We start from the raw sequence: 25543 nt of genomic DNA, 5'->3' as shown, positions 1-25543 counted from the left end.
GTACAACTCAAACAGCCAACAAGACTCGAATGTTTGATGATAATTATATAATCGATAGGCTTGAGAAGGAGGAGGTAGCTGCTGCCTATGAAATTGAAGCTGCTTGTGAGTATCTCTCGTCCCTCCGCGTTTCTCACCCAGAATCTCACAGCCAGCGCAGACGATGGAGACTTGGTTACAACCCACGATCAACTAGAATATCGACATAGATACGCCTGTGATTTGTTTCTGGGGATTTTCTCGCAGCCACGCACCAAAGGTCTACTTGGATACGTTTCAGGCACGCTTTCAAATGACGATGCACTGTCCACCGCACACGACCCATCTGGCCACACAGTCTGTATACACTCGCTATCTGTGCATCCACAGCACCGTGACAGCCACATCCCCGAGAAGCTTTTCGCGGAATACATGCGCAGACTCGATGAATCGAGCTACAACAGGGCTGTAGTCCACGCACGCAAACAGCGCGTACCATTCTTCGAGCATTTCAAATTCAAGCTTACCAAGGAGGCAGAAGATGGCGATAAACGCCAGAGTGATTTGTTTGAGCTCGTCTATGACATCATCCCGCAGAGACGACCTACACTCTCACAGGCGGATATACTCGCTGCTCTCAACAAACCACAACCAAAGCCGTCCCCTCTTACTCTCACCCCATTCACTGATCACAGCAGCTACGACGCGTTCGTCAGTGAGTTGAAAAATTCACGTAACGCCCGCTGTCCTCGCGACGGATGCAGGTCACTCGTCTTTCTCGCACGCGAAGCTGAACTGAAAGATCTCGATACTGTCCACCCACTCAGCATACTCCTCCCAAACAAGGAGTTCTCTCACCCCTCTCTACCCCCACCACATATGACCAAAGCTTGGAGACTGCCTAGTCCAATGTCTTTCGAAAACATCACCTTCTCCAAAATTGCTCCGGGAACTCCCGCCAACGTTTCCAAATTTCTCGCCTGCGGTGAATGCGAAATCGGCAGTCTCGGCTGGGTCGACAATTCAGGCTGCTGGATAGACATGAAGAGAGTTTTGTACGAATAAAGAGACATGTATCAAGACAAGATTTGTTTGTGATATGTGATATGTGATATGTAGAATGAGATGAGATATTTTCATTTAGTTGGTTTAAGATCGTTGAGTTGATTAAGATGTGCTATGTGCTATGTGTTATGTGTCTCAAGTTTCCTCCAGTTTCATATAGACATGAAAGAAATTTCATTAGTGATTGTAAAACTTGCTAATAGGCTCCGCGTATTGCTTCTCGATGGCCTTACGTTGAATCTTCTGAGCAGCAGTAACGAGGCCAGACTGAGGAGTCCATTCGTCGAGGGTGAGAATGACAGTCTCGAGCAACTCCATGCCCTTAAACCCAGCCTTTTTGCCGCCTTGATTAACCTCCGCGGTGAATGCCTTGACGACTTGCATGTCCTGCAACGATGACCCAATGTCACTAGCATTTCCGATCCCCTTCTCACTCAAAAAGGCCTTGAAGTGCGCTTCATTCGGCACAATAACCGCCGCTGGCTGCTTAGCATTGTTGTTTGCAATCACACAGATGTTCCCAACTAATGGACACGACTTGTACTGCGATTCGAGTCTCTCAAGTGCAATATATTCACCGCCCTGCAACTTGACGAGGTTTTTGATTCTGTCGATGATTGAAAGTGTACCATCAGCCTGTAAACCGAGTTAAAGAGGTGAGTCACTATAATTACCAACACTCACATTCCACTGTCCAACATCACCAGTTCTGAACCAGCCATCTCCAACAAACACCTCCTTGTCTACATCAGGTCTCTTGAAGTAGCCTTTAGTGATGGAAGGACCCCTGATAAAGATTTCGCCTTGTGACGGGTTGTTCGAAGACTTGTAGTTGGCTTCTGGGCAATCAACGAGCTTAATTTCGACAGCGGGGACAGGCACACCGACAACATTGTACTGCATGAATTCAGGTGGCAAGATAGCACACATACCGCAACTCTCAGTCATACCATAGCCCTGCAACACAGTAACTAGCGCCGTAGACAAGAACTCTTGCGTGTCTTTGCTGAGAGCAGCGCCACCAGAAAGAGTAAGACGCAATCTCCCCCCTGTCTGCTGCTTGATCGCCTTGAAAACAACCGCATCAGTGAGAGAGCTTACGAGAGGGATCTTACCACCGAATGTCTTCTTCAATGCCATAGCACCGCTGAAGATATTCTTCTTGAGCGCACCTTGCTGCCCAACCTTTGCGAGGATACCCTTGCGGATAGATTCCCACACAGCTGGAACACCGATCATGATAGATGGCTTAAATGCCTGGATGTCGCCTTTGGAGTTGCGCATAGACTGGTCGGTGAGGGTCTTGACGCGACCATATCCAATAGGCATACCGACGAACATGATCAGCAGTTCTACGATAAATTCCAAAATGTGAGCTAATGGCAGGTATGCGAGGAAGGTATCGTCCTTTGTTAAGTGGTGCCCTAACATCTTGATGACGGCAGCGACGGCCGAGACGAGGTTCTCGTGGGTGAGAACAACGCCTTTAGGTGCACCAGTGGAGCCTGAAGTGTACATGATGGTGACAGTGTCATCCTTGTGTGGCGGTTTTGGGTCGACTGGCTTCTCTGAGCCGATTTTCTCAACCTCGTCCATGTGGATAACCTTGAGCTTTTCGCCGCCAGTGCGTTCGATAGACTGCAGCTTCTTGATCTGCTCCTCGTCCGCTACGCCGTCATAAATTACGATATTGACAGACGGTGTCTCACTGATGACCTGTGAGCGGTGATTGAGTGGGAGTTGCGCAAATGATAAGCTGTAAACTCACACTAGAAACCACTGGGAGAAGATCAGCGTTGGTGAACATACCGACAACATCTGGCTCAGACAACGAGTGCTGTAATCCAGAAGGGCCAAGTGAATCGTATGCGGTACAGAAAGGGACATTCTGCCTAACGCACGAGTGCGCCATGATTTGCCAGTTGGCTGCTGTTTGTCCGTAGATGTTGAAAATCGTCTCCTTACTCAAACCCAAATTAGCCAAACCAGAGCCAATATTTTCAACCTTTTTGAGAATCTGAGGCCAGGTGAGCCACTTGAACTCGCTCAGTTCAAAGTAAGTCCATTTCTTTGGGTGTTTTTTCCCATCTGGGCCTTGGACCTCCTTCTCCTCGACATGCTCCTTGATGAGGTCACGGTAAGCGATGGCGTTTCTCTCGCCATGAACACGGCCGCAGTACTGGATAATGTCATAAAGTGTGTGTACGCCTTCCGCTGGGCACGTTGGCAATGGCTCATCTGGCTTGTTGCCAAAGTATCTTCTTGGTCTGTGGAGTAGTGTTAGCAGGTACACAGACACAGAGCACCCCACACGCACCTTCCTTCGCCTTCTGGCTTTGTTTCTGGTCCTACTGGATAACTTCCTTGCTGTGGCATGGGTGATGTGACGCAAGCGCGAAGTCAGACAAATCAACTACATAAATCAAAATTTTTCAATTACAATGTTCCTCGTATCCCACGCTACATCTGCTCACAGCTCGCGGTTGTATGGCCTCGATAATCTATATTTATAAGGCAAATTTTTCCTAATATGCCGATGAGCAATCAAATGAATAAATTAATGAGGTCACTCACCGAGAAGCCTTGTCTGCGTGTGTTTTTGGCTGGGCATATCCGTTGGAACCATCTCCCCATCTCGATTGACCGGAATTTTTGGCCTGTTTGACTAGTTGGTGCATCTTGTTTAGATTATCGGCACCGGTGACCGTGCCGAGGGGTTCAAACGGTTTATCATGATTCTGGACATCTTGGGGTATATCGTTTTTAAGCAACTGAGGCTCATTGCCGCTATCGTCTTTGATGTGCTGAATTCCATCGTCGTGTGCGTCATGGTCGAGTGATTCTGACTTGAGGAACTGAGCATCCCTGCTATCCTCGTCTTTGTCGATTTGATCGTGGTGAGCAAAGTGCTTAAGGTCCTCTGGGTGGTTGTAAGATTCATCTGTCTGAGTTTCAGGAGTTGCGTGATACTTTTCCTCGTGGTGGATAAAGTATTCGCTTTCCTCATCTGGATAGGATTAGAGAGGGGAATGGTAGCACTAAAACCCACCATAATGATGTCCTAAGCCACCCAGCTCGGGGAATGAAGGCAAACCGTTATCACCGCCGTTTTTAAACTCACGGAGGGTAATTACACCGTCATTATTATCATCAAGCGACTCAAGAACACGATTGACGACCTGATTGACTTTGATATCGTGCTCTTTATCAGAGACTGAGTTACCAGTGGACTCATAATGATGTAAACCGTAAATGGCTTCAATTTCAGGAGCAGTGAGGAGGTTATCTCTGTCTAAATCGTGGAGCTTAAAAAAAGAAACCAAATCAAAACCATTTATATGGTGCTCTGACGCCATCTAAGGTGAGTGAGTTGATGATGCGCACTGACACCAACACCAAACTCACATGCTGGGAAATGTAGTTATCAGGAGTATCTGGGTCAACGTCTCCATGTGCTTTTACGTTTGCACTTAAAAGAAGCGCGAGAGATAAACACGCGTAGGATAGCATGGCTGTTACGGATAAAGAAGTTGTGATTACCTCGACGATAGCAGTGTGTGACACAGATATCTCAAAGCAGTAATTTGTTCGTCGATTTCGAGGGCAATTGGAATGTGTTGTGTATGGCAGGTTCGACAGGTGAATAGATTCTGCTGCGTATGGTACCAATACCGGTGCCACATGAAGGGGATTTTATACTAGATGCCTGAGAGTGGTGAATGATTATCATTCGAGCGTAACGCGTATGACAGCGCAGCCTGAAGTAATAGACTCAGTTGGAATGACTGGATACTCGACAAAGTGCGACATATGGAGTTTGGGATGCGTATTGAGGGGAATTTTCACGGATGAGAAAGCATGGCCGAGATTATGATGGTGCAAATAATAACATTCAGCACCCTTTCATTTTTTGCAGGACGGACAAAAACGATTGGCACCATCAGTGAAACAGGGCATTGGGATGATGATTGAGAGCGCTAAGAAATTCGGAGATATGTTCCTCAAGGATAAGCAACGCAAGCAGCCAGCAGCACATAGCTGCTTGAAGATTACTTATTGAGTTAAACCAAGGAATGGATTTTCAAAGACAGTAAACTAGGACAGAGATATGCTCAAGCAACAAGCATCATATATGTATTTTGTTGTAAATTAAAGTTAACGAACGTATATCATGTCATAATAGAGGTCGATAAGGCTGTACATGTGTTTCATTGCCAGTAGATGCCCACAGAATACGCATACGTCTGTCCAATACCTTTATCCAATCAAATAACTGCGCAAAAAAAAAAAGACTTGGAAGCTTCGAATGTTTCGCGTGACTATGGGGTAATTTAATGTAAACAAAAGAAGATTTTCGTCACTCAGCGTGCAGATTCAGATGTTTTTGTTACTGAATTCGATCAATATTGATAAAATGACCAATTAAATTCAATAAGCTACAAAGTTTTCGGGTTTTCCTTGGAAGAGGGTACAGTAGCTGATATGGCTAGTACATCGGCGAATATCTCGACTTAATGAGAGCACCGCTACATTCTATATATATCTTATTTAATAATAGTCTACCGAAACCAAGGCCACTCAAGCAAGGGAAAATCTTCAACCAACCAAAAGGGCCCGAAGAAAACACATTATTCTAGAATTTCTTCATGGTAGATATCGATGAGCAGTTAGTAGAGCTGTGCTCAAACCTTGACTCGGTGATTAAGTACTGCTACCAGCAAGAGGACTGCTACGCCATCACAAAGAGCGAGCTCAAGATAAGACCCGCTTTTGACCCCAACACAGTTGAATTTAAACGGAAAGAGTGCCATACTGGATGCTTTCATAAGAAAGACATGGACAGGCCGTCAGGCGAGAGATTCACAATTGCGAATCTATCAGATACGTCCTATCAGGCTCACGAGACTTGAAAAGCAGGAAAAGTGTTCACGCTTACACTCAAAACGAAGTGATTTACCAGTCTATTGACTTTATTTCAGTTGGATGAGCACATTTGCGAAGACTTGATTCAGAATAAATAAGATTAGAATACATGTTGCTGCAATTTACAGAGAATGAGATCAAAGTTAATTCACCACCTCCGTTAGTCACAGCTTCAATGTTCCCGCCGTTTCAGCCTAAAATTGGGTTGGATAGCCCAAAATTTGGATAGTTTTGACGGGTTTGACATTCACATCGAGTCGAATAAAAGGCAATGGTCATCAATTAAAAGTACATGGATCTGTGAGTATCTGCGTTAGTCGGTGTTAGCTATCGCTGCAGGCTACAGGCCACAGGCTACAGCTAGAGCTGCTGCTTTAATCAGTTTGAATAAAGATGCGTATGTCATCACATTTGATTCAGTGTGAACTTGCCTGATACATTGTATTCATCGTGTAGCCAGTGGGTGGCCAGCAGCAGCTAGCGGCAGCCAGCAACCTGCAACGCACTACCATCACTCACAGTCTATTGGATATATCTTGAATGGATATCTGTTATTCGTCGTCGTTGGTGTAAATCAAGAAGGAATTTCAAATCTTCAAAAGCTGAGCAGTGAAAATTTAGACATTCTCAACACCCAGAGCATCTCTCCCCTGCTCTATCAGATCCTGTATCGACCACCGTATCTTATTGAATTGGTTATCATTCTCGATGCTGTCATCCGCGTCCTCCTCCTCAACGCCATCAATAAGCGAAGATGGACTGGGTGATCTCCGCTGCTGCTGTAGCTGGGCGAGCTGCTCCTTCAGGTCCTTTATCTCCTTTAAGTGCTTCTTGCGTGTCTGCTCGAGCTGCTTGTTGATTGTCAACAACGCCTGGTTGCTTATCTCTAAATCCGCTATCTTGCGATTTTCTATCTCTTTTTTCGGTGTAACAGCAGCACTAGGCCTCCCATCCCCACTATCCGTATAGTGCCTCACACGGGCCTTGTACGGTGAGTGCATCGTGACCGTCTATTTGCAACCGCCACCACCTCCACACGCATCCATGCGTGAATTCGTGTTCAACAGCTACAGATTCATCCTTAGTGCGGATTCTACTCCCGCTACTCTCCACTGGAACCACATTCTCCAGGTTATAGTACCCACAATCAGCCCTTTGGACTCCTTCAACGAGCATGCCTCACCCACGACGTGTCCGATTTGCTTAGACGCTCTTATCGCCCCTAGGATGCTTCTCTGCGGCCATATCTTCTGCCTCCCGTGTCTTCTGTGTGTCGATATCGTATAACCTCATCGAACACTATCTAACACCATCCACAGCCAGCATCTGGCCAGCAGCGACAATCCAAAATACACCAAATGCGCTGTCTGCGGCGATGTTTTCTACTTGAAGCAGGTTAAACCCGTGCATTTGCAGCCCATACTGCCATCCTCATCCACAATAGACCTCACTCTCTTACGCAAGCCACTACATAGCCAGCTGGCCCTGCCCACTGGTCACCTCTACCCGTCCTCGCTTGTCCGGCCGCAGGACATGCCACCTTCGTTCATCCCCGATGTCTTCACATTTGCCAAAACGATGCACGCCACTCCATCGACAGTATCGCAGCTATACACGCGCGACATCCACGCCCTACAACGCGCGCGGGATCGCAGCGCTGGCGATACTTTCACACAGATGTACATGGACGACGCGAGTGCTCGGGTGGTCGACGCGCTGCACGCGGCCACAAACGCGACGCCAGCGTCTGCGCATCAACACGAGTCCCACCAGCAAGTACTCCATACGCAACTCACTCACCGCCCACCCTACACTCCGTCGGCGCACACACCCGACTACTTCTTTTACCAGTCGAGTCAGGGTTTGCCTGTGTTTCTGCACACACTTGACTCGCGCATGCTGCTGCAGCATTACGGTGCTTATGCTGCCTTTCCACCGCATGTGACGCTGCGCGTGGAGCACACGCACGAGTGCATTGTCGACGCACACCTGCAGCGGCGCTGCAAATATCTCGCTCACCTCCCCCTCGGATGCGAGATTATTTTCGTGGAGACGTCGCTCGAGGGTGTCGTGGACGACGCTACACTCGACGCTTTCAAGGAACCCCTCCTTCAGCGCAGACGGAGAAGAATGGCGAAACAGCGCAAAGAGGATCAAGAGTCTAGGCGGGCGCGCAGGAGGGCGGATGTGGAAGAGAGTGAACGCGTAGCGAGGCAGACTGAGGCTCTCTCCGCTAGTAGCTTCCCGCAGATGTTGTCCACCCGCTCGGCGCAGGAGGAGGATGAGGAGAGTCAGCTTAATCATGCTCTCGCTATTAGTTCTGCTGCTGCTTCTAGCTCGGCTGCTTCGCCGTGGGGTGGTTCTTTCGCAACCGCCCTCTCCTGTTCTGATACTAATGGCAGTCAGCGCAGAGAGGATATCGAATCTTTTGATTTACAGTGGAACAGGGCGTTGGAGGAGCAGAATTCTCATTCGCATGAGAATGTTAGTGGCAGTGCTACTTCTTCTGCTGGCGCTGGGAAGAAAAAGAAGAAGAAAACTCTCGTTCTAGGTGCCCAAGGTTCTAGAAGGGCTTGATTTGGTTGGCATTATAGATACACCTCATTCACCTCAACCTCTCCTGGATCACTCTCACCTTAATTCTTGTATACAGTTAAAACTTGCATATCACTCACTTGAATCACCTAATAAAGTTGGGATAAATACATCATTACAATCTCTTTGCATATAAATACAGTCTTTATGACGTCATGCGATGGCGACTATTCTTGCCAGCTGGTTTGGTTTCTTGTGCGTCTTGCGTGTCTTGTACTACCTTTGCCACTTCCTCTTCCTCTTTGATCTCGCTGTCGAGGTGTGTCTCCTGTTTCACTTTCTTCACTTCATTACCTTGTTCTTCTTGCGCTGTTGATCCTTCACCATCAGCCGTATGTACTAACGGTGCATCTCCTCCCACTCTCAAACCCGGATTGGCCTTGAGAACGAATGGATCGGTAATCTTCCTGCGCCCCCTGAACTTGCCATAGACGTACGTAATCCCCTTTCCTCTAATCGTGGAAGTTACCGTTCCCGGTTTAAGCTTCGGTTCCTGCGGTTTGTTTTCAACATTCTCACCATACCGCGGCGGTCTACCTCGTCCTCTACCCGTCACCGATGATGTCTTTTTATTATCGATTTTAATACTTTTACTGCTTTCAGCGCGCATCGGCGATTTCCTACCGCGTTTCTTGCCTCGTTTGGGTGTTGACAGCTGTGCATACATCTCCCGTGACGTTTTAGGCGTAGAAGAAGGTGGTGATGAAGGTGATGCAGGTGATTCGACCCACTCCATTTCATCCGACGCAGGCGTAGTTGAAGTAGATGCAGATGCAGACGCTGAAGCAGCGTCAGCCCCAGCTAAAGTCCTCTTAGGCGTCGTCATCGTTCCCACTGGCAGAGATACGGTTGGCTTCGCGGCATCTGCACTTGTGGTTGCGAAAACATGCGCTTCTCCTCGCTCTCTGCACGACAAAGCGTCCTCCCACATCCTCCTACTGTCAAACTCGTTCTCTGTCCCAGTCCACAGCCCATAACCCTCGGCTGCATCTACGAGACTGAATTCACGCTCCTTATCGATTTCATTGGGTATATTCACACCGAAAGCTACGAGCGACCGCTGTGACTTTCTTCTACTTTTGTCTTGTGATCGTGAGGTAAGGCGGGCATCTGCAGCTATAGAGAGAGCCGAAGGAGCATTGCTAGTGGCAGCAGCAGCAGCAGGTGTCTTGGGAGTCAGAGGCGTCCTGAAGCGACTGAGTGGAGAGGCTAAGATATTCTGAGAAGACTTAAGCGACTTTCTCGTCGAGGGAGGCATTTTCAATCTGACTCTAAACGGCGACTGCATGTCCACCTTGAACACTCTCTGCTCCAAGCTGCGCATCTGTTCGCTGGCGGAGTACGTGCCCTTATCGCCAACACAGCGAACATCGAACGGGGACGGGTTAGAGGAGTACTGCGGTTTGGGATATACTCTCCCCTTAATATCAGATTTGAGGAGAAGGTCGTATCGTTGGAGCATCTTGTCGTTCTCGTACAACAGCTTCTGCTGTAGCTCGAGAGCTAGTGGGCGGTCTTCGAGGGAGATCCCACTCGACAGTGCTATCACCTCCTCGGGTATATCCTCGCTGTCCTCCAACTCAAGCGCCGCGAGTGCGTCTTGCTTCTCTTGCAACTTGTACCGGTCATGCACCAGTTGCTCTTTCTCTAGTTTGCGAATGCGTCGCTCATCGTACTCACACCGCTTGTGATGTTTCTCGCGCAACTCGTCTGTGATGTCGACCACACCGTCGCCGTCGTCGTCGCTGCAGCCGACGTCAACGCGTTCGAACGGTGTCGCGCCTTTGACCTTAGCGGGAGGAGGCTGACGTTGAGACGGCGAGAGCGAGGGCGATGGAGACGGAGATGGAGATGGCGAGAGAGGCTGTCCCGCTACATCGCCCACCGCGAATAACTGATCGGGTTCGAGCAGCGGCTGGCCATCGACTGCGCCACAGAATGAGAAAAAACCAGGAAAAAAGAGGAGACCCACAAATCCTACTGTCTGCATCACGCAGTGCTGCTAATAAAGCCTCTCTATCGCTACAAGAAGTATCTGCGGCTCCTAGAAGGACTAGCGCAGTGGAAGCAGTCCTGCGCTGACGCTTCTGTCTGGGTGGCGGGCGAGGCGGATGGGGAGGATTGCGTTTGGAATTAATCACAGCCAGCGAGACAGGCTGAGTGGATTGGTGCATCAGACGGTGTATCGCCTCACTCGAAGTCGCTTGTGAAGCAACAGCCATCATCTCGAAAGATAGGTAGTTGATCAGTGAAGATGGCCGTTTCACGAGAAGCGCACAAGCGCGGCTTTAGCTTATAAGTGATTATACTGATAATTTACGCGGTCATTCTAACGCCCGCAAACAACCCACCAGCGAGTCTGTCTCGAGGTCGATTTCAGCGGTGTTTTCAGGGTGCGTGAAGCGGCAATTGCACGCCTTGAAATCACGCTTACACTCTTCAGGGATTCACCGAACTCACTATCACTCCCACTACAGACGCTCTCAAGACGGTCAACATCCATTCGAGGCAGGCGAGTGAGTTGGGCGGTGATCCTTTACGCCCATTTGGCTCACACCTCCACAGATATCCACAGAGTCCTCGTCACCCCACCTCACGCTCACGCTGCCCCCGCTCACGCTGATTTCACCCACTTCGACCCTCAGTCGAATATCGCCCTTAGCGAACGCCATGGCAAAGACGGCAAGATCGACGTACACCGCCATCCCGAACTCAAGCGTAAAGTCTATTCTGCCCTTTCTGAAGGCGATGAAGGCGAGCTGAGTATTGTCCTCCCGCCTCGTTGTATCTCGCGTGGCGTAGGCGATCAGGTTTCCCTACTTCCTGATGAGCCTTCTGCTCAAGATAAGGAGAAGCGGATTGACGAGACAGACGTTGAGAAAGATAATAACGATAAAGAGCAAGCAGAGAAAGATGCAGGCCACGCAGAGAATGGTACAGAGCAATCAGTGCATAAAGACGAGCAAGCAGAGCACATGGATGACAAAGAGAAGGATAAAGAGAACCACAACCAAGAAAAGCACGACGAGAATGAGAAAGAGAAGCAAAAGCAAAGCGAGAAAGAAAAAGAGAAAGAAAAGGAGAAGGAAAGCAAGGAGGCTGCTAACAACTCTCAAGACTTCGCCCCTCTCACCATCTTCGTTGAGTTTTCTATCACTCATCCATTCGAAGGCCTACAAGTCGTCAAGCCAACAGAAACTTCCCCTTATCGCATCCCTCACATTTACACCTCTCCTACATGCCCCGATGCTGCCCGCTGTTGGGTCCCCTGTATTGACAGTCTTTGGGAGAGATGTACGTGGGAATTGGAATATATCACTCCACGCTTTTTAAGTGCTGTTGGCGAGGATGGCGTTGAAGGTGAACAAGATGAGCCTGTCGTTGTCGTCTCTTCAGGTGATTTAGTCGAACAAGTCGCTCATCCATCGATATCCTCCAAGACTATCTTCCACTTTGCTCAATCTCTACCCACTTCCGTACAGCATATTGCTTTTGCAGCTGGTCCTTTCAACGTCCTACCAATACCGCATACTTCTAGCACCACCCAATCCACTTCCCTACACGCTTTTGGTCCACCTGGTTCTGCTAAAGAGTTGGCCGCCTCCGTAGCTATAGTTCCACGTGCTCTTCATTTCTACAGCTCAGAGCATGGTATGTACCCATTTTCTTCCTTCAAAGTCGTTTTCGTGCATGATCCTCCGGTAGACGTCACTGTGTATTCTACTGTCGTTATCATGTCTCTAGATCTTCTGCACCCTGCATCTGCTATCGAACAGACGTTGGATACTCGCCATAAAATATCACACGCTCTTGCCACTCAATGGTCTGGTATTAATATCATGCCAAGATCTTGGTCTGATATGTGGCTAGTTCAAGGCTTAGCTAGCTATATTGCAAATCTTTTTTTGAAGAAATCTATGGGTAACAATGAGTATTTCTTTAGAATGAAGAAGGATATGGATCGTTTAGCAATGAATGATACGGGCCAACTACCACCACTTAGCGTACCAAATGCGCTTGAACCACCAAATGATAACGACGCACCATTTTTACTCTTGAAAGCACCACTTGTCTTGCACATTCTCGATAGAAAGCTATCTAAATCTGGTACAGCTCATGGATTGTCTAGAGTTCTGCCAAAAATCTTCCTGGGCGCGCTTTCTGGTGACGTTATTATATCAACAAATGGATTCTTGAGGACTTGCAGAAAAGTTGCCGGAGTTGATTTAAGAACGTTTGCTGATCAATGGATTTTTGGATCTGGTACACCTAGATTCATGATTGGAGCCAATTTTAACAGAAAGAAAATGTGCGTTGAAATGACAGTAAAGCAAGAATCACCAGCATATGACGCACATACACCCGATACACCTGAAATTCATTTTAACAGGCCAACCCAAGTTTTTGAAGGTCAGATGACTGTTAGAATTCACGAAGCTGATGGTACACCATATGAGCATGTTTTGGATATAAAGGAACCCAACAAGAGATTCGATGTGCCTTTCAACACGAAATATAAGCGTGTTAGAAGGAACACAAAGCGTTATCAAGCTAGACAAGCTGCTGCTGCTGCTGCTGCCCAAGGTGATGAAGAGGCTGCTGAGGCTATTGGTATGATAGATTTGGGTTTCCAGCTCAACGATTGGGAACAGGAATCGGAGAGAGACAGATGGAAGGTAGAAGATTGGACCGAGGATGATGAAGCTGCTATGTCACAAGCAACGTACGAGTGGATCAGAGTTGATGCAGACTTTGAATGGATCTCCATGATTACTTTTGAGCAACCTGATTTCATGTGGGTGTCCCAACTACAGCGTGATAGAGATGTTGTTGCTCAGTTGGAAGCTGTCCACGCGCTCAAGTCTATTCCTTCCAAACTGGTTTCCACTCAACTAACCAGGACTGTTCTGGTCACCAATTACTTCTTTAGAATTAGAATGGAAGCTGCTATGGTGCTGCATACCTGTGCAACTCCTGAATTGGATTATGTTGGAATGTTCCACCTCTTTAAGATATTCCAGTCAAGATTCTGCTATCCACCTCCGCAAGAAATTATGGATCCTTTTGGTTTCAAGTGTATACCGCTGGCTAACAACTTTGACGACCTCAGCGAATATTTCGTTCGTAAGGCTGTCATCGTTTCTTTAACTTCTATCAGAGATCAAACGAGTAGATCTATGCTGAACATTAGAGAGTTCCTCGTCGATCAGCTCAAATACAATGACAATTCGACAAATAGAGTGAGTGACTTTTGTTTGAGAGTCTCACCGCTTACTCTGTTTTAGTACTCAGACAGCTATTACCTATCTGGTATCATCAACTGCTTGGCTATCGCACTAGTGCCGACGGTTCAGCATGAGGCCAGCGTACTTCAACAGGACGAGGATCCGGATGCAGATGACCATCCATTTGGTCCCCTCATTCGACGTGCTGCTGTCGAAGAGGTTGAGAGGTATAGAACCATGGATAGACTCGTACCATCTTATCAGAACGTTATATCCGTAGCTACCCTTGAATTCAACGTCAAACTAATGATTGCCGGTATACTACCATACAACGCACCTTTGTTTATTCCTTATACAAGGTGAGAAAACATAACACGTCCCTTTACGTTACTTACAGTTCGTGCAGAGAGGGTAACTATCCTCCTTTAAGGATAGTCGCTTTCGATTGCTTGATGCTGCTCGGTTCTCTCCGCCATCGACCAATTATTCAATATTTCTCAACAATACTTGGATACGATGAATCAAGAGTAGTCAGAAGGTCGCTTGCCCAATCGATGATCGAATCGCTGATTGTTCTCATGGCCACTGGGGAATTGGCTGCTATTCAGAAGAAGGAACCGCAATTCATTGAAGAAGATGCTAAGCTGAGCGAAGCGAAAGAGAAAGATTCTAGTAAGAGCGAATTGGATCGGCAGTTGAAGGGGCTTCGAAAGGATGTCGGAAAAATTGCTAGTTTGAGAATGGGTATCATGGCTGTGTTGCTATCCCCTCAAGTCGATTACCACGTTAGATGGACGCTGCTACAGCTCTGTGATGTTCTATACAAAGGCAATGCTGAGCCGTTACCTAAAGTTAAATTCAAGTTACCTGCCCCAGCACCTCATCAGCCAGCAGAGCCAGCATCTGCAATGCCGATGAAGATCAAGCTCAAGGCGCCGACGTCACAACCAGCGCAGCCTGTACCAGTCAGTATGGATCCCGTTGTGCCGGTTCGTATGGAAGATGAGACACCTGAGCCTGAAGTACCAGAGATGAATGGTACAGCAAACGGACACGTTACTGAACCTGTTGGTGGAGGTGGATTGAATGTTTCGCTTAGAAAGAAGAAAGACAAAGCTGTTCCTCAAGCTCAAAGGAATGGTATGGCTAGTCAAGACGTCACTGCTTGTAGAGCTCTTCACAAGCGCTTACAATCACACAAGTTGGCAGGGTGGTTCTTATATCCAGTTGACCCAGTCAGAGACGGTGCGCCTGATTACTTTTCGGTGATTAAAACGCCAATGGACATTGGAACCATGGGAGCTAAGTTGGATGGTGGACACTACGCCAACAGGTTCGAATATGAAGCTGATTTTAAGTTGATCGTTCAAAATGCAACGACTTACAATGGTCCATCGTCACCAGTGCACAAGACCGCGCTGGAGCTAGATGCAGTCTTCGATAAGCAATGGCAGCGAATGACGAACACGCTCAATGCCGCTACAGGACGTAAGCCTACTGTGCAAGTCAATGATAAGATGACAAGTCCTCCGACGGGGCCAGAACCAGCACCAGCACTAGAACCAGAACCAGAACCAGAACCGGCTGCGGCAATTTCTTCGCCATCTAAACCAAGTCCACCTCCAGCACAACCAGCCAAGCCTAGGCTTTCTCTTAAGCTGAAACCGCCTAAGCCTGTTGATAGTAATGGCGATAAGGAAAAGCAACCTGAAGCTAATGGGGTGGTGGATACAGCGGCAGCACCGCAAACTGCTCAATCAGATGCGCCTGAACCAGAATCAACCGCAGAAAAAATCCAGACTGACGCTACACCAGCTGACACACAGCCTGTTGCAGCACCAAGTATGCAAGAATCTCAATCTCAACCTATTCCTGAAGCTCCGGTCACGGTATCAGAGGCACCAGAAGAACCTATGGAAAAAGCACAGTCAGTTCCAGCTCAACAGAGTCTACCAGAAGAAAATGAACCTACGTCTACGCCTGCGCCTGTTCCAGCTCCTACTTCTGCTCCAGTGCAGAATGGCAACGAAGACGCACTCGATGATGAGCTTCTGGCTCTGTCAGATAACAAACCAGTGCAAAAAATGCCTCCACCTCCCAAAGCATCTTCAAGCACTCCTTCAAAGCTACCGGACGGTCATCTTGATAACAGAAAAGCCAAGATTTTGATTAGAAAACTGATGAGCATGCCTGAGGCCGCAATATTCTTACAGCCAGTCGACCCCATATTGCATGGTTGTCCAACGTATCTGGATGAGATCAAGCATCCGATGGACTTCTCTACAATAAACAGGAAGTTGGACGAGAAAAAGTACGAGAATGGCGATCAATTCATCGGAGATATAGAACAAATATTTAAGAATTGCAGACAATTCAATGGTCCTGGTGAGACAAGTATGTTGACTGCGCAGACTTGCGACCCAGTGGAGAGAGCTTTGAGGAAAGAGTGGAAGATACTAATGACGCCGAAGATCCCGCACAATGAAAAGAGGAGCTTGCTATCGATGATGAAAGTATGGTACAAGAATGAGCATGCTTTCTGGTTCTTACAGCCGGTACGTTTTGGAATGGCGTAATTGAAACATGCTAACGATTATATATAGGTTGATCCAATTGCATTGGGTATTCCAAATTATAACGAAGTAATACCTAAAGAGAACATGAGAGATCTGTCTTTGATACAGACGAAACTGGAAAAAGATCAATATCCGTCGGTGGATGCGTTTGAGGGTGATATAAAGTTAATGACGCACAACGCAATACTTTACAATGGAGCAGATGCGCCTGTTTCATTATCAGCCAAGGCATTGGAGAAGATGGCAGTGAGCAATCTGAATGACTTTAGGAATAGATACAACACGATGAGTCCTCAGCCTTCGCATAAGCGAGCTTCATCGAGTATTTCAGATACACGCAGCAACAAAAAGAGTAGAAACAATTAAAGTAATTTGTAATCTCATTTATTTTCTTGAATATTTATTTGCTCATTTCGTCATTTGCGCTTTGCTTCTCAAACAGTGAGCAAGGATGAGCCACGGAAATGGACAGGCACATACACAGACACACGCGCACGTAGATAAGGTACTGGAGAAAGGAGGGCCATTTACAGACGAGTACTTTCAAGCTGGAAAAGATGTGGGTGTTGTAAGACTTAATTACTTCAATTGACTGAGTAATCTCAGGTTAAGAAGTTCTTGAGGGAGCAATGCAAAGTTCTTATCATCGGTGCCGGTGGATTAGGCTGTGAGATTGTAGCTAATCTCGCTCTCACTGGCTTCTCAGATCTTCATATCATCGATATGGTTAGTATTAGGCTTCGTGTAGCGATGAAGGCTCACGACCTCCAAGGACACCATTGACGTCTCAAATCTCAACCGTCAATTCCTGTTCAGATCCTCAGATGTTGGCAAATCAAAGGCAGTTGCCGCTGCAGACTTTGTGATGAAGCGTATACCCAACGTTAAAGTAACAGCCCACCACAACAAGATACAAGACTTTGGTGATGATTTTTATATGCAGTTCAACTTGGTGGTTTGTGGTTTGGATAGCGTGGAAGCTCGGCGCTGGATAAACGCAACTCTCTACAACATGGTCGATGACGATAACCCAGAGTCGCTAAAGCCATTGATCGATGGCGGTACGGAGGGTTTTAAAGGCCAGTCGAGAGTAATTTTACCCACCATCAGCAGTTGCTACGAGTGTAGCTTGGATATGCTCACACCACCGACTACCTTCCCGATCTGTACAATTGCAAACACTCCACGCTTGCCCGAGCACTGCATTGAATGGGCCAGTGTGCTGGAATGGCCTAAAGTGTTCCCATCTAAAAAGCTCGATAACGACGACCCAGATCACATCGAGTGGCTGCTCAACAAATCTCTCACCAGAGCCACGGAGTTTAATATTGAGGGAGTGAATTGGTCATTGGTACAGGGCGTCGTAAAAAACATAATACCATCAGTCGCATCAACAAACGCAATCATCGCTGCAAGTTGCTGCAATGAAGCATTCAAAATAGCGACGACAACAGCTGCATATTTGAACAATTACATGATGTTCATAGGAAATGAGGGTGTCTTCACCTATACATTCGAGCACCAGAAGAGGGAGAGCTGCGTGGTGTGCGGTGGTGAAACGATGGACTTGGAAGTTAAAGACGAAATGATTGTGGAGGACTTGCTTGAGATATTGAAGCAGAAAGCAGAGTTTCAAGTGAGGAAGCCTTCACTCAGTAACGATCAAGGGAATATCTATCTTCAATACCCACCACAATTAGAGGAATATACTCGCCAAAATCTGAGTAAATCACTCTCAGATTATAAAGGACAGACTATTCTTGTCACTGACGCTAACTTACCTTTCAAATTGAGTTTGAGATTGGTTTGACGAATGTTGTACAATAACTATGCATATTTTCACCTAGATGAGTTTGTATTGTGATAAATACCGCGGCTTAAGTAAAAAATGTCAATTAGAATCAATAAATTCGAAGAAATCACAAATTTCTTTGACATATGCATGAATAAAGTCAAATTTTCCCAAAGCACAGCACGTGTCTGGGATTGAGAGACAGAACGATAGGAAATCAAGAACCTCGGCTTGACTTGGCCGATTTGGTAAACAGGAAAGGAAAATCGGAATTAATTGCATTTAATTTTCTTTGAATTATCCTATCATCACGCTAATCACGCTAATCTATGAGCGCGGAAAAGTACACAGACTACAGGCAGCCGAATGACGATTTGCTTTGGTCGCCATCAACGAATGCATCCAACAACTACAGTCTATCGTCAATGGGCGTGGATAGCCCACCAGAGTACAGCTCCTCATTGCCGCCGATAAACATACTCGGGCGGGAGACAACGTTTAATAACAGCAGATCACTGCCATCGTCTATACCAATGAATGAGTTATCCATCAATCCATCACATATCACTGTACCGCCTCCACTCGATTTCGATCTCGGCTTGCGTTTGACTGACGATAACGGCGTGACTATCACATGTCCAAGATACGAGCAACAGGAAGAAAATAGCTTGGATGAGAAAGAATTAGATGACGATGACTACGCTGATGATTTCGTTGAAGGAGATTTCGACGATGATGACGATTGGGGTTGTGCACATGCCGAGCACGGTACCTCAGCCAAACGGGGACAGTCAGCTTATAGTCACCCTAGAGCAAAGTCACCAACGCCAATGGTTGACACGGATATTACTAAGCGTAGTAGAGGACGGAGAGTGCCTACGCAAGACAATCAGCGCGTGTTTAAATGTCCAGATGCTCGCTGTCAGAAGGTATTTGTCAGGAACGAGCATCTCAAGAGACATATCAAGAGCTTACATAGAGACGAGAAACCATTTGAATGTTTAGATGCTGGGTGTAACAAGAGATTCACCCGGTTAGATAACGTGAGTGTGTTTAATAGGATTAAATTAATAACTGAAGCTGTTCACAGATGTATCAGCACCTTAGAGTACATGATAAAGACTCAAAGACTCAAAGCAGGAGAAGATCATCAACTTGTGCATCCAACTCACGCAAGCGTTAGAATATACAAGTATATACACGTATATCACATATACCACATTCAATTATGACAAAGATAATTTCCAATTTCTCAATTTTACCTTCTCTGGTGTACAAATGATATCCTGTTGTACAAAACCTTGTTTGAATATGACGTCCATTATCAAGCCAAGACTGAATGTGATTTTCAAGGATAATTTGATTCTAGTGGTAAATAAGTTACCTGGTATGCTAAGCCAAGCTGGAAATCACAGTGTGCGCGGTCTTTATCATAGCTGCGCGTGTATACTGACATAACATATATAGAGGCTATCAATTGAAAATTATTTGGACGGTGGGTGAATTGGATCCGATAGAAGCGATAGAAGTTCATTCAACTCGCTCAGATCTCAAATTCGACTTTGATTACCCTCCAAAGCCACTGCATAGACTCGATTACACTACTTCAGGTTGCCTGATGCTCGGTAGAACAGAGAGAGCAGCGAAGCAATTCAGCAGCGCACTAGCCAACAACAAAATAACAAAGGAGTACTGGGGACTAGTCGAAAACATGGATAGAGTATATCACGATCAAGGTGTAGTCCAAGATCCAATCTCCCTGTCCAGCACAGGCAGACCTTATATAGGTGGGGATAAAAAAGCCTTTACGAAATGGCAGGTGCTGCGATATAATGTGCGTTGCTATCAGCCCTTCCAACAGAATTCTTAGAAAACTTAAACCCAGCCGGAGACTTGCGTCGGATTGTGCAAGTTCGTTATACAAACAGGACGCAAGCATCAGATAAGGCTGCATGCATCTCATGTACTTGGATGGCCTATTCTCGGTGACAGGCTGTATGGACAGTCAAAATCAACCAAATCGTCCAGTGTCGTTCATCTGCACGCCCGTTCAGTTGAATTTGAGGTATGCGACAATGCACAGGCATTCTTTCGCTCACTATCACTACAGAGATTCTACAAAAGCAGATCAGGCAAAGCCCACAAAGAGCAAGTAAAAGTAGAGGCACCGATACCGCGAGAATGGACAAAGAAGATGGAGGAGAGTAAATTTGATGATTTGATGGAAAATGCGCCTGTAAAAGGATTCGGATTTAGCTGACATGTATTTAAACTCCACTTTGTGCCTTTCTGTGCCTTTCTTATCAAACTCGAACACCATCTTTCATCACGCTATGTCGAATAGGGCTGACTTCCATGAAGAGTCAGGGGTTTCTGAAGATCTCTTCAGCGACTCGCTTGAATCCATCTTCGGTCATCATCAGGTGTGCTCATTCGACGGATCCATTTGCAATCCTGACGCTCGCAGCCCAGTCAAGGTGAACCTGGAGCCAAATTTACCTTCAAAGCAAGTCAAAACACTTGACTCAATACAGTGCTTATTAATCAACCAGTAGAGTCCGTGGAAGACTCTCGACATGCGTATACCAGACCAACCAACAAACGGTCTATTTAGTCAAATGCAATGGGATAGCGGTCTTTATCTGTGTGACATGATCTGTGATGGCAGAGGTCCATTTCATAACTTATCGAATAAGCGTGTCTTGGAATTTGGTGCAGGTACAGGATTGCCTTCTCTTCTTTCTGCTTTAAAAGGTAGTCCGCACGTCGTGTGCTCTGACTACGATGATCACTATCTGATCGACAACCTCCGTCGGAACGTCACAGCGAACTCGGTGCGGAATGTGGATGTCGTGGGTCATATCTGGGGACAGGACGTGGCCCCATTGATTCCGTGGGTAGTCAACTTACACTCACAAACCACCCTTATCGCTCCACAGCGATGGTCGTAAATTCAACCTCATCCTCTGTGCTGATACGCTCTGGATGAGCGACCAGCTCGAGAATCTGCTCAAAAGGTAGGCAGGCGAGCTTTGTGTTGCTTTCATTCACAATTATTATCTCAAGTCTCACCGCGACAATCGACAAGCAAGATGAAAGTTCACGTGTAGTCATCATAGCAGGCTTCCACACCAACAGGCCACGTAAGCGTTGTTTTGAGTGGTGAATATGTCTTACAGTTTTAGCACTCGCCAAGTTCTTCAGACTGGCAAAAGAATACGGCTTAGTTCCGGATGAGAGGGGGATAACCGAATGGGACATTGTCGACAACACAACAAAAGAGTTTACATACCAAGGCACACTCGATCCAGGAATTTGCTCAAGATGGAAAATACTATCTTATCTAAAGTGTGCATCTACTTGATATTGATATTTTTGCCATCCACAAATACAGCCTGAAGATTAGCAGACGTACCTGCGAACAGCCATCTTTCAAAGTTGCGCTTCAGTCTGTCTAATGGTGATATATAAGACTGTTTACTTGAATCAATGAGGGATTTATTGGCGATTGTGAGTGGGTCGATGACCAGAGCATCGAACTGCTTGCCCACTATGAAATTACCGATCTGCTTTTCTAAGTCAAGGGCGCGGGCTCCTCCCAACGTAGCGAGATAGAATAACTTTTCTAGACTGAGATACGTAGGTTTATTGTGAAAGATAGATAGAGCCTTACTGGCAGTCGAAGCATCCCTGAGTGACTGAAGTATACCTGCTTCGTAGCCACCACTGCAATCACTCCCCAAACCAACTTTGGTAATTCCGTCAGTCAGCAATTGATTCACATCTGTTATACCGCTACGCAGATTAAAATTGGAAGTTGGGCAATGACTTATACCGCAGTCATATTGCTTAATGAGATCCATTTCACTGTTAGTGAGATGGCAACAGTGTGCAAGTATCGTTCTGTCTGACAATATACCTCTATTGGCATAGATGTGGGTGTAAGATTCATCATTCGGGTATAAAGACATGGTGAAATCTATCTCACCCTTATTTTCACATAGGTGTGTCTGGATATGTAGATTCTCGTCCTTGAGGTATTCCCCCATTTGTTCGAGCAGTTCTGGTGAACAGCAAATAGCGAATCGAGGTGTGATTATTGGATGAACTATAGCAGATTTCAGATTGTTTCTGACGTAATCCACGTATTCTTTTGTTTGAGCCATTGAGACCTCTGGTGATTCATCTTTATAATAATCTGGACAATGACTGTCCATATTAACTTTCCCAACGAGTGCACGCTGTCCTGAATGAATGTTTAGTACGTTGTCATCACAAACAAACGGAAACGCCCACCTTTGGAATGACAAGTAGCTGCGAGGATCTTGGTAGCGTCTAGATGCAGACTTGAATAGTATGAGCACGTAGTAGTCTGTTATAGACATTAAGTATCTTCATTCCAGCGCAACTAATACCCCACTCACACCGACTGAGAGGGTGGCTTCAACGACTTTAGCAAAATCAATCTGCGCAACTTGTGCATCTTGATAGTTGGATTCAGTTGGGAACGTTACTTGACTGAGCCAGTCCAACAACTCGAGGTTGAAACCGAAGCCAATGTTAGAGAATTGTGGTGCGTGCGAGTGCGTATCGACGAATCCTGGTACCAAGAACTCATTAGGATGAGCATGCACGACATCGTCACCGTCTATGTTCTCATCTTCTTTAAGATGTTCTACTTTGGTGATCGTGCCAGAATGATTGACCTCGATGGCTGCCCGTTGGATGTACTCCAGTCTATCCACGTCTAAGGCGTGTATTAAAGGAAATACGTATATCATTGTTTTCAACCTCAGAGAATTCCAGAAGACTGAACGATATAAAACGCATGCATCGGTCTTAGCATAGCGATATTCCGTGCAAATCAGTTAAATTAAATCGAAGAACAAAGCGCACGGACGAAATGGTTCCGCTGGTTACTCGCTATACCTGCTTATCTCCGCCATCGCTGCTACGATCGTTTAAACTCTTAGCGTGCGCACACTTTAGCCCTCATATTAGCACACTATCAATTGAAAGGTATAAATGTTGCTGTGTTTAGTAATACAAATGAAAGAATCTCTATCAACGAAAAATACAATACTATCTAAATCCAGTTCCATCAATATCAATCCCTAATCCCTTAGGATGATGCCCTAATATATCATTCGTATTGAAATCACCCCCAAATAATCCGAAGTCGTAATTATGATCATTATGCTGCAGCTGATGATGTCCGAATATCTGCTGTGGTGGCATCATTTGCTGCTGTGAACTGGTCCCTGCATGGTGAGCATTAAAGTTATGCGAACTGTTTTGATGCTGATCTGAACTGCTATGGAGCGACATCGGTTGGCTAGATGTAGCTGAAGCTGGTGTTGCAAAATTATGCTGCCCCAATTGATCTATCTGTGATGCTGTTGTGAATGGCATTGAGGCTGACGACAATGAGCCAGAGTCGAATGAATTGGTATGCTCATACGAGGGCCGACTTTCAAATGAATGCGGTGCTCTCTGATGTTCTCCGGGCGTCGGAGCTGAGCTTTGACCCGGTGGAACTGCTGCCGGTTGACCTGCCGGTGCTCCACCGAATGTCGCACTCCCATCGGCGTCAAAAGATCGTCTCTCAAAATTGAGTTGATCGAACGACATCTGCTGCTCGAAGGGTAGATCTAGACTAGACGCTCTGGTGGAAGACTGCATCACCCCCCCATACGTGGTATAAGGTGAACTTCCCATCGATGTGTTTCCTAAGTTCGTTGGTTCTATATTAGATAAACTGCTTGGGGTGTGAAATGGTGGTGTGTTGTTTGGTGTAAACGATTGCGGTTGCGGTTGACTAAATTGTGGTGGTATTGGGTTTGCTGGATTACCTGGTGTGTTTACAGGAGTCATCGGTTGTAATGCTGATAGACAGCTATCATTGGTGAGTCTCCGACGCTTAGGTATTTCGATTCCTTCCTTCCTGAGTGAGTTTGATACAGTTCCAGATGTGGACGATGGGGCAGACGACGCAACAGCGGGAATAGTAGCATTATCAAAATCTACTTCATACGCTGCTGGATTGTTCACATCATTCAAGCTCTCATAATTTGTCGCCTCCATCTTTTGCTGGTTTGACTGTTGGTGTACATTCCCGAAACCAGGTATGGGTAATCCTATGCCAGCCAGCGCAGACTGTGTGAGCTCCCTTACGGGAGAAGACATCCTAGAAACCATCGGTGACCCATTCGGCGATCTTTCGAACGAATTAAACTTGCCGTTCTTATCAATGGGGTCATATCGTGTACGTTTCTTGATCGTATCCGTCTTCATCGATAGAGGTCTCTGAGATTTGTGCAACTTCAGATATAATCCACACGCATTGCATAGCGTCTGTCCATTCTCAGCTTTCCTCCACAAAGGAGTCCTTGTTGTATCGCAATTTGCGCACGATATTGAAGGGTTACTACTTAAGTCAAAGTCCATTTTGTAATTCGACCATTCCCCAGGAGGATGTGCATGTATAGATGATCTACTCGACTTGAGTGATTTAGGTCTATGGCTTTTGTGCAACTTCAAATATAAACCACATGCATTGCAAAGTAGTTGATCATCCGTAGACCTTCTCCAGAGTGGTGTTGAGAGTGCTCCACAATTACTACAGCTTGGCTTTGAGGATGAATCTTGGTAACTCTGTGTCGGCTGCAATTGCGGATCTTGATAGCTGTAATTCTGTGGTTCTTGTGTTTGATCTGACTGTAGGTGATGATCATGGGATTCAGTGTTAGAGTGTGAGTAGTGGGAATGCTGTGACTGTTGTAACTGCTGTGAATGCTGCGCCTGCTGTGAATGGGGAATGAGTGGCTGATCAAATATATTCTCAAATCCAGGTATCGAGTCCAAATCCAGATTAAAAGGGTCTTCTTGTGTACTGTCTGATGTATCTAGCTTTGTAGACCTCTCATGACCCTTTTTCAAAACCAAATCTGAGCTGTTGTTCCTCTGAAATTTCGGTGCTTTGAGATCGGATAACTCGACGTTCTTCTCGTTGTTCAGTTTCTCTGAAGCGTTCTTTGAAAGTTTCTTAAAACCCTTTGCAGATTTATTATCGTCTACTAGTAAATTATGCATATACAGCAGTCTCCAGCTCAGGTTCTCCATTCTATGGCCACTAATCGGAATCAGCGTGATAATTCTAAGGTTTTATATTCAATTACCTCTCCAAGTGACCCTTGATCTTCGTTGAGCATCTCCAGATCTCGATCAGTGTATCCTCATCATTGATATTCAGGAAAGGGCTAAAGCTCTTGTTTCCCTGGATTTTAATTGGAAATATGTCATATATACACATCAGCATACTCACCTTAAACTTCAAAACAAAGTTGGGCTTGCTTCCGCTCCCACTCGACATGATGATGGTTGTTGAT

The 25543-nt window shown here is 46.2% G+C and overlaps 13 protein-coding genes across 13 annotated transcripts; 7 read left to right on the top strand and 6 right to left on the bottom strand.

The window, feature by feature from the left end:
• Positions 1 to 29: 29 nt before the first annotated feature.
• J056_001465 (Guanine nucleotide exchange factor MSS4-like protein) lies at positions 30 to 1044 on the top strand (the record flags this gene model as incomplete). The annotated part of the gene is made up of 2 exons (XM_009271093.1): positions 30 to 105; positions 152 to 1044. 2 exons carry the CDS (start codon positions 30 to 32, stop codon positions 1042 to 1044), a joined length of 969 nt encoding a protein of 322 aa, XP_009269368.1.
• A 177-nt stretch (positions 1045 to 1221) lies between these two features.
• J056_001464 (Long-chain-fatty-acid--CoA ligase 1) lies at positions 1222 to 3420 on the bottom strand (the record flags this gene model as incomplete). Its single annotated transcript, XM_009271092.1, has 4 exons — positions 1222 to 1680; positions 1729 to 2760; positions 2813 to 3311; positions 3362 to 3420. 4 exons carry the CDS (start codon positions 3418 to 3420, stop codon positions 1222 to 1224), a joined length of 2049 nt encoding a protein of 682 aa, XP_009269367.1.
• A 94-nt stretch (positions 3421 to 3514) lies between these two features.
• On the bottom strand, positions 3515 to 4554 carry J056_001463 (uncharacterized protein; the record flags this gene model as incomplete). Its single annotated transcript, XM_009271091.1, has 4 exons — positions 3515 to 3569; positions 3619 to 4051; positions 4094 to 4400; positions 4450 to 4554. The coding sequence occupies 4 exons, from the start codon at positions 4552 to 4554 to the stop codon at positions 3515 to 3517; spliced, it is 900 nt and encodes a 299-aa protein (XP_009269366.1).
• Positions 4555 to 6584: 2030 nt separating this feature from the next.
• J056_001462 (uncharacterized protein) lies at positions 6585 to 6968 on the bottom strand (the record flags this gene model as incomplete). The annotated part of the gene is made up of 1 exon (XM_009271090.1): positions 6585 to 6968. The coding sequence occupies one exon, from the start codon at positions 6966 to 6968 to the stop codon at positions 6585 to 6587; it is 384 nt and encodes a 127-aa protein (XP_009269365.1).
• A 43-nt stretch (positions 6969 to 7011) lies between these two features.
• On the top strand, positions 7012 to 8544 carry J056_001461 (RING-finger protein MAG2; the record flags this gene model as incomplete). Its single annotated transcript, XM_009271089.1, has 2 exons — positions 7012 to 7235; positions 7287 to 8544. The coding sequence occupies 2 exons, from the start codon at positions 7012 to 7014 to the stop codon at positions 8542 to 8544; spliced, it is 1482 nt and encodes a 493-aa protein (XP_009269364.1).
• Positions 8545 to 8707: 163 nt separating this feature from the next.
• Positions 8708 to 10787, bottom strand: J056_001460 (uncharacterized protein; the record flags this gene model as incomplete). Its single annotated transcript, XM_009271088.1, has 2 exons — positions 8708 to 10488; positions 10535 to 10787. 2 exons carry the CDS (start codon positions 10785 to 10787, stop codon positions 8708 to 8710), a joined length of 2034 nt encoding a protein of 677 aa, XP_009269363.1.
• Positions 10788 to 10816: 29 nt separating this feature from the next.
• On the top strand, positions 10817 to 16729 carry J056_001459 (Transcription initiation factor TFIID subunit 2; the record flags this gene model as incomplete). Its single annotated transcript, XM_009271087.1, has 7 exons — positions 10817 to 10822; positions 10917 to 10955; positions 11006 to 11078; positions 11128 to 13802; positions 13848 to 14146; positions 14194 to 16342; positions 16391 to 16729. 7 exons carry the CDS (start codon positions 10817 to 10819, stop codon positions 16727 to 16729), a joined length of 5580 nt encoding a protein of 1859 aa, XP_009269362.1.
• Positions 16730 to 16814: 85 nt separating this feature from the next.
• J056_001458 (NEDD8-activating enzyme E1 catalytic subunit) lies at positions 16815 to 18173 on the top strand (the record flags this gene model as incomplete). The annotated part of the gene is made up of 3 exons (XM_009271086.1): positions 16815 to 16922; positions 16970 to 17089; positions 17136 to 18173. The coding sequence occupies 3 exons, from the start codon at positions 16815 to 16817 to the stop codon at positions 18171 to 18173; spliced, it is 1266 nt and encodes a 421-aa protein (XP_009269361.1).
• A 311-nt stretch (positions 18174 to 18484) lies between these two features.
• On the top strand, positions 18485 to 19338 carry J056_001457 (Zinc finger protein C3H1.11; the record flags this gene model as incomplete). The annotated part of the gene is made up of 2 exons (XM_009271085.1): positions 18485 to 19198; positions 19246 to 19338. The coding sequence occupies 2 exons, from the start codon at positions 18485 to 18487 to the stop codon at positions 19336 to 19338; spliced, it is 807 nt and encodes a 268-aa protein (XP_009269360.1).
• Positions 19339 to 19466: 128 nt separating this feature from the next.
• Positions 19467 to 20415, top strand: J056_001456 (uncharacterized protein; the record flags this gene model as incomplete). The annotated part of the gene is made up of 5 exons (XM_009271084.1): positions 19467 to 19571; positions 19623 to 19650; positions 19703 to 19989; positions 20041 to 20220; positions 20266 to 20415. The coding sequence occupies 5 exons, from the start codon at positions 19467 to 19469 to the stop codon at positions 20413 to 20415; spliced, it is 750 nt and encodes a 249-aa protein (XP_009269359.1).
• Positions 20416 to 20488: 73 nt separating this feature from the next.
• Positions 20489 to 21321, top strand: J056_001455 (Putative nicotinamide N-methyltransferase; the record flags this gene model as incomplete). Its single annotated transcript, XM_009271083.1, has 4 exons — positions 20489 to 20665; positions 20711 to 21048; positions 21095 to 21172; positions 21222 to 21321. The coding sequence occupies 4 exons, from the start codon at positions 20489 to 20491 to the stop codon at positions 21319 to 21321; spliced, it is 693 nt and encodes a 230-aa protein (XP_009269358.1).
• Positions 21322 to 21511: 190 nt separating this feature from the next.
• J056_001454 (Guanine deaminase) lies at positions 21512 to 22936 on the bottom strand (the record flags this gene model as incomplete). Its single annotated transcript, XM_009271082.1, has 3 exons — positions 21512 to 22401; positions 22452 to 22527; positions 22580 to 22936. The coding sequence occupies 3 exons, from the start codon at positions 22934 to 22936 to the stop codon at positions 21512 to 21514; spliced, it is 1323 nt and encodes a 440-aa protein (XP_009269357.1).
• Positions 22937 to 23237: 301 nt separating this feature from the next.
• J056_001453 (Transcription factor GATA-4) lies at positions 23238 to 25527 on the bottom strand (the record flags this gene model as incomplete). The annotated part of the gene is made up of 3 exons (XM_009271081.1): positions 23238 to 25287; positions 25334 to 25431; positions 25480 to 25527. 3 exons carry the CDS (start codon positions 25525 to 25527, stop codon positions 23238 to 23240), a joined length of 2196 nt encoding a protein of 731 aa, XP_009269356.1.
• Between the last annotated feature and the right edge of the window lie 16 nt (positions 25528 to 25543).

Source organism: Wallemia ichthyophaga (genome assembly GCF_000400465.1).
Source record: "Wallemia ichthyophaga EXF-994 unplaced genomic scaffold scaffold15, whole genome shotgun sequence".
Lineage (NCBI taxonomy): Eukaryota > Fungi > Basidiomycota > Wallemiomycetes > Wallemiales > Wallemiaceae > Wallemia > Wallemia ichthyophaga.
The sequence above is the reverse complement of the archived record's forward strand: the minus strand, read 5'-3'. Positions and strand labels throughout refer to the sequence as shown.